Here is a 15,268-nt window from a genome sequence, read left to right on the forward strand (position 1 = left end):
GTCCCATTCCCCCCAGGTCTGCTTTAATGTTGTCCACACCTGCTACATGAGATTGTAAACAGAGCTTGGAGATAAATCTTCGCTCATGACAGGATATCCATTTCCAGAGAAACCTATTGGCATTGTGTTCCTCCCTGATGATTTATGTAGCCCACTGCTGTGGCACTGTTCAATTAATTCTCATTGCTCTCCCAATCAACTGGTCTGCAATTCTCAAACACCAAGTGAACTGCCTGAGCCTCCAGCTGACTGATGACCAACCCATCTCATCGGAAGACCACTGACTTTGTGTCACCAGTTCCTTGCAATGGGCTCCTTAGCCTTGGAGACCCATATCCGTGGTCACCATTATCCATTCAGGAATCAGATGTTCTTTCTGCAGCCACCAGAGTAAATTCCTGCTTCACTGCTGACAGAAAAGACAGTCTCACCATGTTCTCATGAGACTGAGGGATCCAACTGAAATAGTAAGAACATTTGAAGAGGGTGCACACGTGTGCCCTGGCCCCAAGAGTCTGTACGTAAGCCCATAAAGACAGGCGGCTTGTTGCCTACAAGGCCCGAATTTGCCCTCAAAGTTTCTGGATCCACTGTTCTGGCTGAAAAAAACCTTGCCTCGAGCTATATCGAACAAAGCTCCCGAATACTCCAGAGTTTGAGAGAGCTGCAAACTGTTCTTGGCCATACTGACCACCTAACCAAGCTCCTGCAGCAACTGAACTACCTTACAAGACATCATGCAATTCTAGGACCTTGACTTGATGCCAATTAACCAGTTGTCCATTTACACACATTGAGAGGTCTAGGCGATGTACAAGATAACATTCATAAAATAGAATAGATATAGTAAAATAATAAAACTAACTAAAAAAACCCAAAAACAAACATAAAAAAATACCTTAAAATAATGAGACAAATTGTGCATCAAGGTAAACAGAAAAAGGAATAAATAACTCAGCCAAAATAGGCAAGGTTAAAAAGAAAAGTTTTAATTAATTTTCTAAAATTCTTGAAAGTCCAAATACTGATGGACCAAAATGCCTTACTTGCAAAGTGCTGCTGCCATTACCACCATCACCTTGGAGAAGGTTCTTGGTGCTGTAGCCAAACTGAACGGCAAGGCCTGAAACTGATGATGTCGCAAAGCATAAAAAAATGCTGATGTTCTTTCCGGATTGGAATATGCAGATAGGCTTCCATCAAGTCTAGAAGTGAAAAACTCCTCTCTAAGATCATAAGAAACTTCCATACTGGTCAAACCAAGGGCCTAACAAGCCCAGCATCCTGTTTCCAACAGTGGCCAATCCAGGCTACAGGTACCTACCAAGTACCCAAACACTAAGTTGATCCCATGCTACTGATACCAGTAATAGCAGAGACCATTCCCTAAGTCAACTTGATTAATAGTAGTTAATGGATTTCTACTCCATGAACTTATGCAAACCTTTTTTAAACCCAGCTACACTAACTGCACTAACCACATCCTCTGGCAACAAATTCCAGAGCTTAATTGTGCGCTGAGTGAAAAAGAATTTTCTCCAATTAATTTTAAATCTCTGTATAGCCATTATCACGGATTGCAAGATTTCCATTCTGAAATGGGTCACCCATAAACTGTTGGCACACTTTAGACCCAGAACAGGCCGAAAGGAATCCTCCTCCTTGGGAACCACAAAATAAATGGAATAATGCCCCGTATATTCTTGACCTTTTGGTACTTGAAATTCCACCTTTAATAAGATCAGTCGCTATAACAAGGTTAACACTGTGGCCCTCTTTTCCTCAAAGTGACACAGAGGAACCATAAAGGTGTCTATGGCCGACCATTCAAACTCAAGGGCATAACCATACTTGACCACGTTAAGTACCCCCTCAACTGACATAATTTGGGTCCACCTATGGTAAAACTGAGAAAGACGGTCACCTATCTCTGGTACCGAAGGATGACTCCCAAACTTCACCGCGAAGATCTGGAAGCTCCTGAGGTCCCTTTCTTACCTGTCTTCTTAGGCCCTGAGGACTGAGAACTACCGAAGGACAGAGCTCTCTGACATCCATATCACCTGCTCAAGCGAAACCTACTGGAATTGCAAAACCAGCCCCTAGAGAAGGAGAACCATGAAGCAGCTTTCCTTTCTTCCGCTAGCCAAGAAATCTTTGAATCTCCCCATTTATTGGCCCTTTTTCTCCGACTCATTGCCAAACAGGAGACTGCAAAGGCAGTATCATCAAATTTGAGTTCAAAATGGTAACCACTGACCAGTTGCACAACCAGAGAAGCCACTGCCACTATGGAGAGTATACCCAAGACATGGTTTGTGCCAAATCATAGATCCATATCCACCAAAAATGCCACTCCTAGTTCAAGGGAGGAGCCATCCTCTCCCAGTTCTTCCTGAGACAAATGCAAGCTGGCATGCACTACTACTGCAGCAGCAAGCAGAAATCTGCAGATTCATGACCATAACCTTGAAGGCCTGCTTCAGCATAGGCTATTTTTTGATCCCGAGTATGCTTAAGGGCAGCTCCATCTTCCACCAGAATAAAGGCTCTCATAGTAACGGAGGCACACCAGTGCATCCACCTTCTGAAATTAAAATTGTTCTCTTGCCCGAGGGGCCAAAGGGCACATGCCTGCCCAGGATTTGCCTCCATTGCCGCAGGTTATGCCTCTCAATCTGCTGGAGTCAGAGATATACTGAGGGATCGCAGGTGCCACACCAGTATATCTAGGGGGTGCTTTTCAGCTTTTCTCTGACTCCATCTGCTGGACAGGAGCCATAACCCAGCAGTCTGGACTGATCCTGGTACGTACAGGGAAAGAATTTTCTCCGATTAGTCTTAAATGTGCTACTTGCTAACTTCATGGAATGCCCCCTAGTCTATTATTCGAAAGTGTAAATAACCTTTTCACATCTACTCGTTCAAGACCTCTCATGATCTTAAACACCTCTATCATATCCCCCCTCAGCTGTCTCTTCTCCAAGCTTAACAGCCCTAACCTCTTTAGTCTTTCCTCATAGGGAAGCTGTCCCATTCCCTTTATCATTTTGGTCTCCCTTCTCTGTACCTTCTCCATTGCAATTATATATTTTTTGAGATGCGGCGACCAGAATTGTACACAGTATTCAAGGTGCGGTCTCACCATGGAGCGATACAGAGGCATTATGACATTTTCCGTTTTATTAACCATTCCCTTCCTAATAATCCCTAACATTGTTTGCTTTTTTGACTGCCGCAGCACACTGAGCCGACGATTTCAATGTGTTATCCACTATGACACCTAGATCTCTTTCTTGGGTTGTAGCACCTAATGTGGAACCCAACATCGTGTAACTACAGTAAGGCTTATTTTTCCCTATATGCAACACCTTGCACTTATCCACATTAAATTTCATCTGCCATTTGGATGCCCAATCTTCCAGTCTCGCAAGGTCCTACAAGGAAAGGCCCAGAACATGCCGAACTCCGACCATGCTAGTCCCTTGGTCTGGGCTCACACCTGATCAAGATTGGTAAAGAAAGGCAACCCTGGATGCTTTCATGGCCAAAAAGGCTTTGTGCATGTGGAAAACAAACCCCAAAGAGAAGGCTTGGGACTCATCTAAGACCTGATCCTGGAGAAAATTACCTTCAATAGAGCGTATATGATTCAGAGGAAAATCCTCCCTATCTAAATTACCCCAGTCCATCCCCGTGCCTGCCGCAACCAGAGATAGAGACGGTGGGGAACCCCGGCCTTACCCGGTGAAGCACAGCCGCGTGGCAGAATCCAACATGGTTGCCATTCCTGGGAGAACTCTTCCCTGGGGCCGGCATGGCTGTCCGCGCCGAAGAAGTCGGCTTAAACTGAGAGGGTAACATTGCCAACATGGCTTCCCCACCTGCAGCACACCCGGAACACAAGCCCTGTCTGTCTGGGTACATACAGGGAACTGCTGGAGACAGAGAAATACTGAGGGACTATAGGAGGCACACTGGGTTATGTTCAGTGTCAGTGAGACTCTCTCTGTCTCCATCTGCTGGCAGGGAGGCATAACCCAGGAGTCTGGACCGTGGAAGGTGGAGGTAGTAATCCAAATTACTACCTCCACCTTCCTCTATTCCTGATGCCTTTCAACTAGCTTGATCACTCCATTCTTATACTTCACTTCAATGCATATCCAGCATAGTTCTCTGCTTCAACAGCAGGGGAAAAGAAAAACTGTTACTTCACACATCCAGCAGAGCTCTCTGCTTAAACGGCAGGGGAGAAGAAAAAAGGATTCACACTCACAAAGCGGGGAGTAGCTGGCTTGTTACGGCGGTTACTACCCCAAACCAAATGTGCCTGATACTTCACTTTCAATGCATATCCAGCATAGCTCTCTGCTTCAACGGCAGGGGAGAAGAAAAAAACTGATACCTCACGCATATCCAGCATAGCTCCCTGCTTCAACGGCAGGGGAGAAGATAAACAACCAATAAGGGCTGTATAACAATCTGGGTAAAAACAAATAAGCATGGGTGTAGCTTGCTTATTGCGGCGGTTACTACCCCTACTACCTCTAACTACTCAAGCTAGATATTTCACTTGGATGCAGCTCCATCACCGCTCTCTACATTAATGGTGGGGGTGGAAGGGAATTAGAACCAAGAGCTAAGAGAAACAGATAAGTATGAGAGAAGAAATGAGGGAAGCTTGCTGGGCAGACTGGATGGGCCATTTGGTCTTCTTCTGCCGTCATTTCTATGTTTCTATGTTTCTATGTTAATAGAAAAAAACCTCTACCCAGGAAAGGGCAGAAAAATCCACTCCAGATGCCGGGAAACAAGCAAAGTCACACTGGAACAACCTTCAATGTTATGCAGAGGAATAGGAAACAGAGGAGGAGGATTAACCTCTCCTCTTTCCAAGGTGGTCTCAGAAGGGCCCCCGTTTCCAGCAGGGAACTTCCCCTACTGGCTCCCTAGACTGGAACCGAGACCCTCCAGCTGATACAAATTCCTTCACCTGGCCGCAGTGCACTTGAGACACAATGACAGAGGCGCCTACATGCACAGACCTCATATTGCAGGCAGGCCACATTGACTGATGCCTGGCGCCATCTTTCCTCCCTGCACCATGCCGTCCAACCTGCCTCACAGCGAAAATGCTTGCAGCTTGCAGAGCACTTTCTCCCCCCCCCCCCCCCTCAGCTGAAGTGCGCACACTGAGAAATACTGAAGTCGCCGGTCAGAAACGCCACCACCCCAATGAATCTGCAGCTGTGCGGTCAGGGCAGTGTTTTTATTTCTATTGTTCCCTTGGCCGGACGCAAGACCTTAGAGAGACAAATGGCTGAACTGTCAAAAGTTTCTGCTGCCAACGGAGAATCCAGAGAGAGAGAGAAAGGAAGGATTAAGGGAGGCAGACAGAAGCAGAATGAAATCAATGCTGCCTTATCCTATTTCAGAGGGAGAGGGCAGAGTGCCTTCACCTCATTACTGGGCTTAGCACAACTGAGGGGAGGAGGTCACCAGCGTCGCACCTCTCGATTCTGAGAGGCCTCCGTCCTCCTCAGAACTGACTGCATATATACCCCATCGCTGGAGACGGAGAATACTGGCAGGCGTAGAGGAGCCGACAGCAGCCTCTAAAGATGGGCACCGAATAGGTTTCTCTGTCAGTTGTGAACAGAACAGAAACGGAAAGGAGATTCGGTCTTTTGTCTAAGTGTAGCATCTGCTCCTACCGGAGACTGTTAGGTCCTTGGGAAACGCTCACCAGTGAGGTGGACGAGATGGTAAAATCTGCTATTTGGTGGTGCTAGTGCAGACTTATAACCCGGCTGTAAGAGGAATAAGCAGCTGATTATGTCAGAAGCTCTCTCTCTCAGCGTGCGACCTGGTGAAAGATTATCTGAAGCCTGAACACTTCCTGTTACAGGTCACGGGCGAGTGCAACGCTCGTCGTCCTAGGAAGACTGGGCCACATCCATGGTCTGAAAGCAAACTGAATCATCAGACCTAAGCAGGCTGCAGTATCTTATAGAAAGACCTAGGAAGGTGGGAGAATATCAGGAAAGTACCCCTTGCTCTTCCTGCATCCGATTATCGTAGCGGCTGGCAAAGCACGTGTGTCTAGCCAGGTCTGAAAGTGAGGTGCACATTTAGCACCCGCTGGCTTTCTGAGAATCTCTCAGGCAATTCAGAGTTGATCTACGTTATTATAAGGACTTGCAACACCCGTTGGCAGGGGGGAGGGGTTTAACTCAAGCAGGCTAACTTGGGCCAGAATACATTAATGCAAGTGCTTCAAGGCTCAAGCAGACCTTTGGATCCCATAAACATGGACCGTTCCTCACCCAGCTTCTTGTAGTACTCCTCCCAGGCTTTGGTGTAATCAGCCTGTCCCGCTGGGGGCTGCTGCTGCTGGGGCTGTGGCTGCTGCTGCGGGGGCTCTGCCGGAGTGGGCGGAGCTGCGACCGGAGGCTGCTGTGCTGGCACCGGAGCTGGAGGCTGCTGATAATAGTGAGTATAGTAAGCTGCCCAGGCAGCGCTGGGGTCTGCAGGGGCCGGGGGTTTGCCTGCAATGAGAAGAAGGAGGACGCGACGCCGTGCATTAACCTTGTTGCAAAAAAAAAAACCACACACACTAGAGCTGACAGGACTCTGGGGGTTAGAGACGGCGGCTTTACCTGCATCGTGGGGAACGGGGGGCTGACCCCACTGTGGATACGTGTTCCCCCATCCCTGAGGAGGATACTGGTGAGGAGGCGGTGGAGGCGGAGGTCCAGGAGCACTAGAAGGGGAGAGGGAGAGAGCACTGCTGTGAAAGAGAAACCCACAGCCCCCCGTGCGCCAGCTGCTGGCCACACTTCCAGTGCACAGGTGCCAGTGGCACGCAACAGAGATCTCCCAAGCAGCTGCCATGAGAGTCGGGGACCGAGTCCTGCACTCTGTGCCCATTGCATATCCACAGTTCCTGGCAGGGTACAATATTAAAACCTTCATGAAAACCCTTAAACTGAATAAAAAGTCATCAACATCTTATCACAAAAATGACGCCATACTGAAACCCTAACCTTTTAGACAAGGACCCACAACAAGTCAGTGATCTCCCCACTTGCTCCCAAGGCCAGCAGCATCTCACATCCTCCCACCCAACCCCAAGCCAGTAAAAATCTTAGACATTAGCAACCCTAGACTCCCCTCCACCTTAACCCCCAGCCTTCTCCCCTCTAATCCAAGCCGCTGACAGAGTCCCTGCTGCAGCGGAGAAGCTTTCGTCCCTCTCCCCACAGCCAGGATGCTCTAATACTTACTGCTGAGGAGGACCAGGAGGGCCTGGATTAAAGGGCCCAGGATTGTAAGGACCCATCGGGCCAGCAGGACCGGGTCCACCAGGACCACCGGGACCAGGTCCAGGACCTGGTCCAAGAGGGCAGAGAGGACCCTGAAGAGAAAAGACACACAGCAAGTAAAGATGATGAAATCCAAGGGAGCCCCATGAACGCATCCCACAACATTCCCCACACCCTTGCATTATTATCCTGAAGCCGCAGCCTTCCCCACACCCCTGCGTTATTATCCTGAAGCCGCAGACTTCCCCACACCCCTGCTTTATTATCCTGAAGCCGCAGCCTTCCCCACACCCTTGCGTTATTAGCCTGAAGCCGCAGCCTTCCCCGCACCCTTACGTTATAGCCTGAAGCCGCAGCCTTCCCCGCACCCTTGCATTATAGCCTGAAGCCGCAGCCTTCCCCGCACCCTTACGTTATAGCCTGAAGCCGCAGCCTTCCCCGCACCCTTGCGTTATAGCCTGAAGCCGCAGCCTTCCCCGCACCCTTGCATTATCCTGAAGCCACAGCCTTCCCCGCACCCTTGCATTATCCTGAAGCCGCAGCCTTCCCCGCACCCTTGTGTTATTATCCTGAAGCCGCAGCCTTCCCCGCACCCTTGCGTTATAGCCTGAAGCTGCAGCCTTCCCCGCACCCTTGCGTTATCCTGAAGCCGCAGCCTTCCCCACACCCTTGCGTTATAGTCTGAAGCCACAGCCTTCCCCACACCCTTGCGTTATATACTGAAGCCGCAGCCTTCCCCAAACCCTTGCTTTATATACTGAAGCCGCAGCCTTCCCCAAACCCTTGCTTTATATACTGAAGCCGCAGCCTTCCCCACACCCCTGCGTTATTAGCCTGAAGCCGCAGCCTTCCCCACACCCCTGCGTTATTAGCCTGAAGCCGCAGCCTTCCCCGCACCCTTGCGTTATATCCTGAAGCCGCAGACTTCCCCGCACCCGTGCGTTATTAGCCTGAAGCCGCAGACTTCCCCGCACCCTTGCGTTATTATCCTGAAGCCGCAGCTTTCCCCGCACCCTTGCGTTATTATCCTGAAGCCGCAGCTTTCCCCACGCCCTTGCGTTATAGCCTGAAGCCGCAGCCTTCCCCACGCCCTTGCATTATAGCCTGAAGCCGCAGCCTTCCCCACACCCTTGCGTTATAGCCTGAAGCCGCAGCCTTCCCCACACCCTTGCATTATAGCCTGAAGCTGCAGCCTTCCCCAAACCCTTGCTTTATATCCTGAATCCGCAGCCTTCCCCAACCCCTTGCGTTATCCTGAAACCGCAGCCTTCCCCACACCCTTGCGTTATAGCCTGAAGCCGCAGCCTTCCCAAAATCCTTGCATTATATTGAGGACGTGCCCTCCCCCCCTATAAATTCAACCCACAGTGCTTCGGACACCATTGCATCATACTGAGGGCTCACCTTCTTCCTATAAATCCAACCTACAGCACTTCCAAAACCCCTGCATTATACTGAGGGCGCACCCTCCCTGTATAAACTCAGACCACAGTGCTTCTGACACCTTTGCATTATATTATAAGGGTGCACCCCCCCCCCCCTATAAACCATCTCGCAACGTGCTTCTGACACCCCTTGGATTATATTGCAAGGGAGCAGTTGGGCCTTTTTTTGGGGGCAATATACAGCTATATTTATTTACTGTGTTATAATCTGTTTGTCAGGGTTATACGAGGCAATATTTCAATTTTTACATTTACTTAGCAGAAAACACCTTGCTGCCTTTCCTGCAAGGTAGGCAGTATGAATTTATAATAGTTTGTACTAAATGGAGAAATTACTTACCTAATAGTTCCGTTTTCCTTAGTGTAGACAGATGGACTCAGGACCAATGGGTTATGTGCTCTTCTGCTAGCAGATGGGAGAGGGAGTCAGATTTCAAAGCCGACGTCACTCTAGATATACCCCTGCAGTAACCTCAGCTCTTCAGTATTCTCTTCGAAAAGCCATTGTGGATATATCTTGCTTAAATAACTTGATTAAACTTGATTGAATTGGTTCAACTGATTTCAAACTGAAGACCGCCAGTGCACTCAATCAATTAATGCAGATGGTCTGGTTCAAATGAAACTCGGAAACCACTTTCGGTAGGAAGGAGGGGACGGTGCGCAGCTTGTTGCTTCCAGAAGTGAACCTAAGGAACAGTTCCCGACAGGACAGAGCCTGTAGTTCGGAGATGCGATGAGCTGAACATATTGCTACCAGGAATACTGTCTTCAATGTTAAGAGGCGTAGTGACAGACCATGCGGTGGTCTGAAGGAAGCCCCTGCTAGGAAGTCTAATACCAGATTGAGATTCCATAGGGGGACCGGCCACTTTAGGGGTGGCCGGAGTTGTTTAACTCCTTTCAGGAAACGGGTCAAATCCGGATGAGCTGATAGCCGGATACCGTCCACTTCAGCTCTGAAGCAGGAGTGTGGCTACTTGGACCTTGAGGGAGTTGAGCGACAACCCCTTCTTCATACCGTCCTGTAGGAACTCCAGAATCATGGGGATCTTGGTTGTCCGTGGGAGTATCCCGCGGTCCTCGCACCAGGCTTCGAATACTCTCCACATCAGTATGTATGACAGATATTGAGAACTTGTGCACGCGGAGCAGGGTGTCAATCACGGCCTTCGAGTAACTGCGCTTCCTCAGGCGAGTCTTCTCAAGGGCCAGACCATAAGAGAGAATTTAGATGGATCTTAGTGAAGAATTGGGCCCTGCCCGGGAAGGTCCCTGTGTGGAGATAGGCACAGGGGGCTCCCCACAAAGAGTCTTTGCATGTCCGTGTACCAGAGTCGTCTTGGCCAATCCAGGGCCACTAGAAGAACTAGTCCCCTGTGATGTGCTATCCTGCGGATGACCTTGCCCGGTAGTGGCCATGGGGGGGAGCGTACAGTAAGTCTTCCTCTGGCCAAGTCTGGATGAGAGCATTGATCCTTTGGGAGAGTGGCTCTCATCTGCGGCTGAAGAACCTGGGGACTTGGGCACTGAGATGGGTGACCAGTAGATCCATGGCTGGGAGGCCCCAGCGATTTACTATCAGTTGGAAGGCTGTGGTCGACAGTGTCCATTCCCCTGGGTCCATGCTCTCTGCTGAGGAAGTCTGCTAAGACGTCTTTTCCCGCGATGTGGGAGGCCGAGATCCCTTGTAGGTTTATTTCCGCCCATGCCATTAGAGGGTCTATCTCCAGAGACACCTGCTGGCTCCTGGTTGCTCCCTGGTGGTTGATGTAAGCAACCGTTGTAGCATTGTCCGACATTTCTCGAATCGCTTTGCCTCCGAGTATGTGGCTGAATCGCAGCAGCTGGCTAGTCTGACTGCTTGAGCTTCCAGGCGGTTTATGTTCCATCCCACCTCTTCCTTGTTCCATTGTCCCTGGGCCGTCAGTTCCTGACATCGTGCTCCCCACCCTCGCAGGCTCTCATCCGTGGTGAGCAAGATCCAGTTCTTGCTCACCACGGTGGGGATAGGCTTACTCCTCTGCTTAGGTGGTCATCTTGTAGCCACCACTGAAGCTGAGAAAGTACCTCCACTGGTAGTTGGAGGTGGATCAAGTAGTCCTGGGACAGTGGGTTCCAACGTGACAGTAAGGAGCACTAGAGCGGTCGCATGTGGGCCCTTGCCGAAACGGAATGATCTCCAGGGTTGATGCCATGAGGCAGAGGACTTGTTCCATACCTTGGGGCGTACATTGGTCATCAATCGTCATAATTGTTCCATCAGTTTCCTTCTCCTTGGGGGAGGGAGGAAGACTTTGTTCTGTTTAGTGTCGAAACGGGCCCCCAGGTACTCGAGATTGAGAGGGCTTCAGGCTGCTCTTACCCATGTTCACAACCCAACCAAGATCCTGTAGTAGGTTCTTGACTCTGCTGGCCACCTGCCGACTCTCTTCCGAAGACTTTGCCCTGATCAGCCAGTCGTCCAGGTAAGGGTGTACCAAAATCCCTTCCTTTCTCAGTGTTGCTTCCATGAGCACCATAATTTTGGTGAATGTTCTGGTGGCGGTTCCCAGGCCGAAAGGTAGTGCTTGGAACTGGTAATGGTGAACCAGTATCGCAAAGCGTAGAAAGCGCTGGTGATCTTGATGGACTGGAATGTGAAGGTAGGCTTCGGAGAGGTCCAGGGAGGTTAGAAACTCTCCTGGTTGTACTGCCATTATTACGGAACGAAGAATTTCCATGCGGAAGTGTAGTATCCGCAGATGATGGTTGACGTTCTTGGGATCCAAGATAGGTCGGAATGATCCTTCTTTCTTAGGAATGATAAAATAGATGGAATAGCGCCCCATATTTTGTTGGGGCATGGGAACCAGAGTTATTGCCTTCAGGCTGAGTAGCCTTGTTAGAGTGGTTTCTACTGCCAGTCTCTTGGTGTGGGAGTGGTAGGGTGACATCATAAATTTGTCTCGAGGGATGCTGCGGAACTCCAGAGAGTAACCTTATCGAATGATGTTTAGTACCCATTTGTCCAACATTATCTCGACCCATCTTTGGTAGAAGAGGGCAAGTTGACCCTCTATCTCCTCTTTATGTGGATGGGTCGGCCCATTCTCATTGTGAGCACGGCTGCAGCCTGCCCCCGGGCCTGCTCCCCTCTTCGTCTGTTGGTTACAAAAGGGCTGGGACCTTCCAGAGAGACGAGGTACCTGAACTGCAAGTTCCTGTAGGGTCTAAAGCGCTGCGATCCTCTGCCCTTGGTTCTTCCTGGGGGAGGGACGCTGATATCTTTTACTCCTATCTTCTGGTAGCTGAGGCACTGGGGATTCGCCCTACTTGCTGGCTAACTTCTCCAATTGGCCTTTAAAGGGCATTCTTGTGAGATTCGCTTTAGATGTCGCGTCCACAGACCAATTCCGTAGACATAGTTGTCTTCTGGCTGCCACTACCTTGGCAACGCCCCTGGCTGAGGTGCGCACCACGTCTGAGCTTGCGTCCACCAGGAAGGTTGCTGCAGGTTCCATCGTCTCACCGGTATACGTTCCAGAGTTATTTGCCTCTCTCTCGAGGAGCAAGCAGGAATGTGCCACCAGTGCGCAGCAGGAAGCAATCTGCAGCGACATTGCTGTTGCGTCGATGGCTTGCTTAAGGATGGATTCCAGTTGTCTGTCCTGAGTATCCTTCAATGCAGCCCCTCTTTCAATGGGAATCGTTCACTTTGAGAAGGCAGAGACCATAGCGTCCACTTTGGGGAATGCAGGTGTTCCTTGGTCGCTGGTTCTAGAGGGTATAGGGCTTCCAAGGCCCGACCCCCTTTGAAGCTGGTCTCCAGGGCATCCCACTCCAGGTCAATCAGTTCCTGGATGGCTTCCAACAGCGGAAAGTAGCATGAGGCCTTACGAAGGGACACCAAGATGGAGTTCTTCTTTGGTTCCGCCATAGGGTCCGTGCCAGGAATACCCAGCATCTTCAGAGTCTGGGAAACAAGGGCTGGTAATTCGTCCTTGTGGAAGAAGCGAAGCATGGTTTGGTATGGTTCCATTCCTGGAGGGATTTCTCCTTCTTTCAGGGAGTCACTCATCATCTGAGGTGTCTGGGTCCCTGTCAGGGAAGTTCTTGGTTAGGCAAGGCATGTCGTGAGGCATCTGAGCAGGGCTGGGAGGATCTTGTGCTTCCGGCAGGGGTTGAGCCTGGGGTGCAGCAGGGGCTGACTGCGCCTGAATGAAGGCTTGCAGGCCTGGAAAAATTCCAACCAGGAGATGGTCCCTAGGTCCATGTTAATCCCAGGGGAGTCAGAGAAGGGGCCCCAGAGGTGCCCTCCTGTGGGGAAGCCATCTCAGAGATGCATAGATCCGGGGAGCTATCGTCAGTAGTTCTGGAACCATCTCCCGACAGTAAGGGACCAGGCTTTGGTTCCCCCTGGGCTTCTTTGCAATGTTGACAGACAGGACTCCACGTCAGGTTGCACGGCTCTTGTGGCAGGCTGTGCAAAGAGGGGGCCTTCTGGCCTTGGGCGCCGGTGCCATTGACTCTATGCGTTTGCGCGCATGCAGCTGCAAATGCGGTTGTGCGTGTAGTTATGCACACAGGTGTGCTCAGTTGGGCGTGTAGCTGTGCGCGTCTGTATTGGACACGTGCAAGTTAGGCACATTGGCTGCCCAGCCTGCAGGGAGAGAAGGGAAAATGGCGCTGACGACCCCCGTGCTTAAGGTGGCACCCCCAAGGGTCTTCACATGTGTAGACCCTTGCACCAGATTGGGGCCTAGCCCAACCAAGGCTGCTGAACCTGATCGGTGCTCCCTTTTTAACCTCGCTGGAAAAGAATTTGGTACGGCAATCCGAGCTCTGGAGACCTGAATTTAAAGATTTTCTCTTACCTGGTCTCGGCGCTTTCCGTTCGTGTGCCGGATGGTCTCCAGCTATTGGGGGGGGGGGGGGGGGGGGGGGAGGGTTTTACCTTCACCGCCACGCATGTTTCTGCACCCGCTGTCTTTCAGTCACACTGGGTCTTAAGTCCACGCCAGGAACCGGCTACCGAACCAAGGCACACCTCTGAGGGATATTGGAGATCACTTCAGGAATTCTCGACTGGGGGAGGGACCCTTAGGTATCACCGCAGGAGAGCGGGGCGCGATCTTCTTTAAGGTAAATTTTGTTTCTTCTTTGCTGTAATTCTTAACACTATTCTAGCGTGTGGGACAGTGTCCACATCTGCTAGGAGACGGAGAGATACTGAAGAGCTGAGGTCACTGCAGGGGTGGATCTAGGGTGACGTCAGCTTTGAAATCTGACTCCGTCTCTCATCTGCTAGCAGAAGAGCACATAACCCGCTGGTCCTGAGTCCATATGGCTACACGCTAGGAGAATTGTATTTTCTGGAGTTTGATTAATTTCATTACATCGTAAATTAAAGTTATGTAGCAACAACTGCTTGCTGTTTATGGTAGCTGTATAAAGGCCTCATATATATATATATATATATATATATTTTTTTTTTAATATTGCAGGGGAGCCGTAATTTCCCCCTCACGTGCCCCACAGCCCTCTCCCTTTCTGCCCCTGCATCTTTCCCTACCCCATGTCCCATAAGGTATGCCCTGATACTCTCTCCCCCCCCCCCCCCCCACCTTCTGTCAACACCTATTCCCTATAGCTCTGTGACTGCTAAACAAATTCTCACCTCTATCTTCTCCTCAATGAGCTGCTTGGCATGATCAATCTGCTGGGGAGCGCCACGGATTATGAAAACTTTGAAGTTGGGGTCTCCATTGGGTGGGGGCTGCCGGGATATCTCCACAAACGCTCCTGTCTGCTGGTTTATGGCTTTAACGTTCTCTCCACCTGAGCGCGCCAAAAATCAGAGAAAGCATTTAGAAACCGAATGTGAAAAAGGGCAATGCACGTGCACTAACACGTGAGAGGGGAGGAAGGGGAGGAGCATGCACACTTATCTGCAGTTGTATGTGTAGGGGGGCTTAAGAAAGGTGTGCGCACATACAGTGGCTCACAAACGTATTCAACCGCCTAAAGAGTCATCAGATGTGTGGGAATGACACTTACACAGATTGTTCCAGGCAGCATGTTTCTTGCAAACCAGTGTGCTCTTAGAGTAACATTTTCAAAGGAAAATTGGTTCTTACCTGCTAATTTTCATTCCTGAAGTACCACAGATCAGTCCAGACAAGTGGGTTTATGCCTCCCTACCAGCAGAGCTGGACTGATCCGGGTACGTACAGGGAATGTATTTTTTCTTCAGTAATGGCTCCTTTCTAGCCACCCTCCCATGCAGAGCTCTTGATATGGTTTGACTGATGCACCTCCATTCCAGGCTCAGCCACTGAACTCTGCAGCTCCTTCAAAGTGATTGTTGGCCTCTCTGTGGCTTCCCTCACAAGTCTTCTCCTTCTTGCTCTAACACTGAGTTTTGAGGGGTGGCCTTGAGTAGTCAGTGTCCGGGTGGAATAATGCAGCTTTCATTTCCTCACAACTGATCCAACCATTCTCACTAGGATATCCAAT

The 15,268-nt window shown here is 50.2% G+C and overlaps 1 protein-coding gene across 1 annotated transcript in view; it reads right to left on the reverse strand.

Annotated features, from left to right (window-relative positions):
- The window catches only part of KHSRP (KH-type splicing regulatory protein), a 75,962-nt gene that overhangs the window by 3,075 nt on the left and 57,619 nt on the right, over positions 1-15,268 (reverse strand). Inside the window, exons 14-17 of the mRNA XM_029584752.1 lie at positions 14,430-14,590; positions 7,287-7,417; positions 6,660-6,763; positions 6,327-6,548 (exon numbers count right to left, since the gene is read on the reverse strand). Of these exons, the coding sequence (XP_029440612.1) occupies positions 6,327-6,548; positions 6,660-6,763; positions 7,287-7,417; positions 14,430-14,590 (618 nt within the window). The remainder of the gene's footprint in view (positions 1-6,326; positions 6,549-6,659; positions 6,764-7,286; positions 7,418-14,429; positions 14,591-15,268) is intronic.

This window comes from Rhinatrema bivittatum, chromosome 19, assembly GCF_901001135.1.
Source record: "Rhinatrema bivittatum chromosome 19, aRhiBiv1.1, whole genome shotgun sequence".
Taxonomy (NCBI): domain Eukaryota; kingdom Metazoa; phylum Chordata; class Amphibia; order Gymnophiona; family Rhinatrematidae; genus Rhinatrema; species Rhinatrema bivittatum.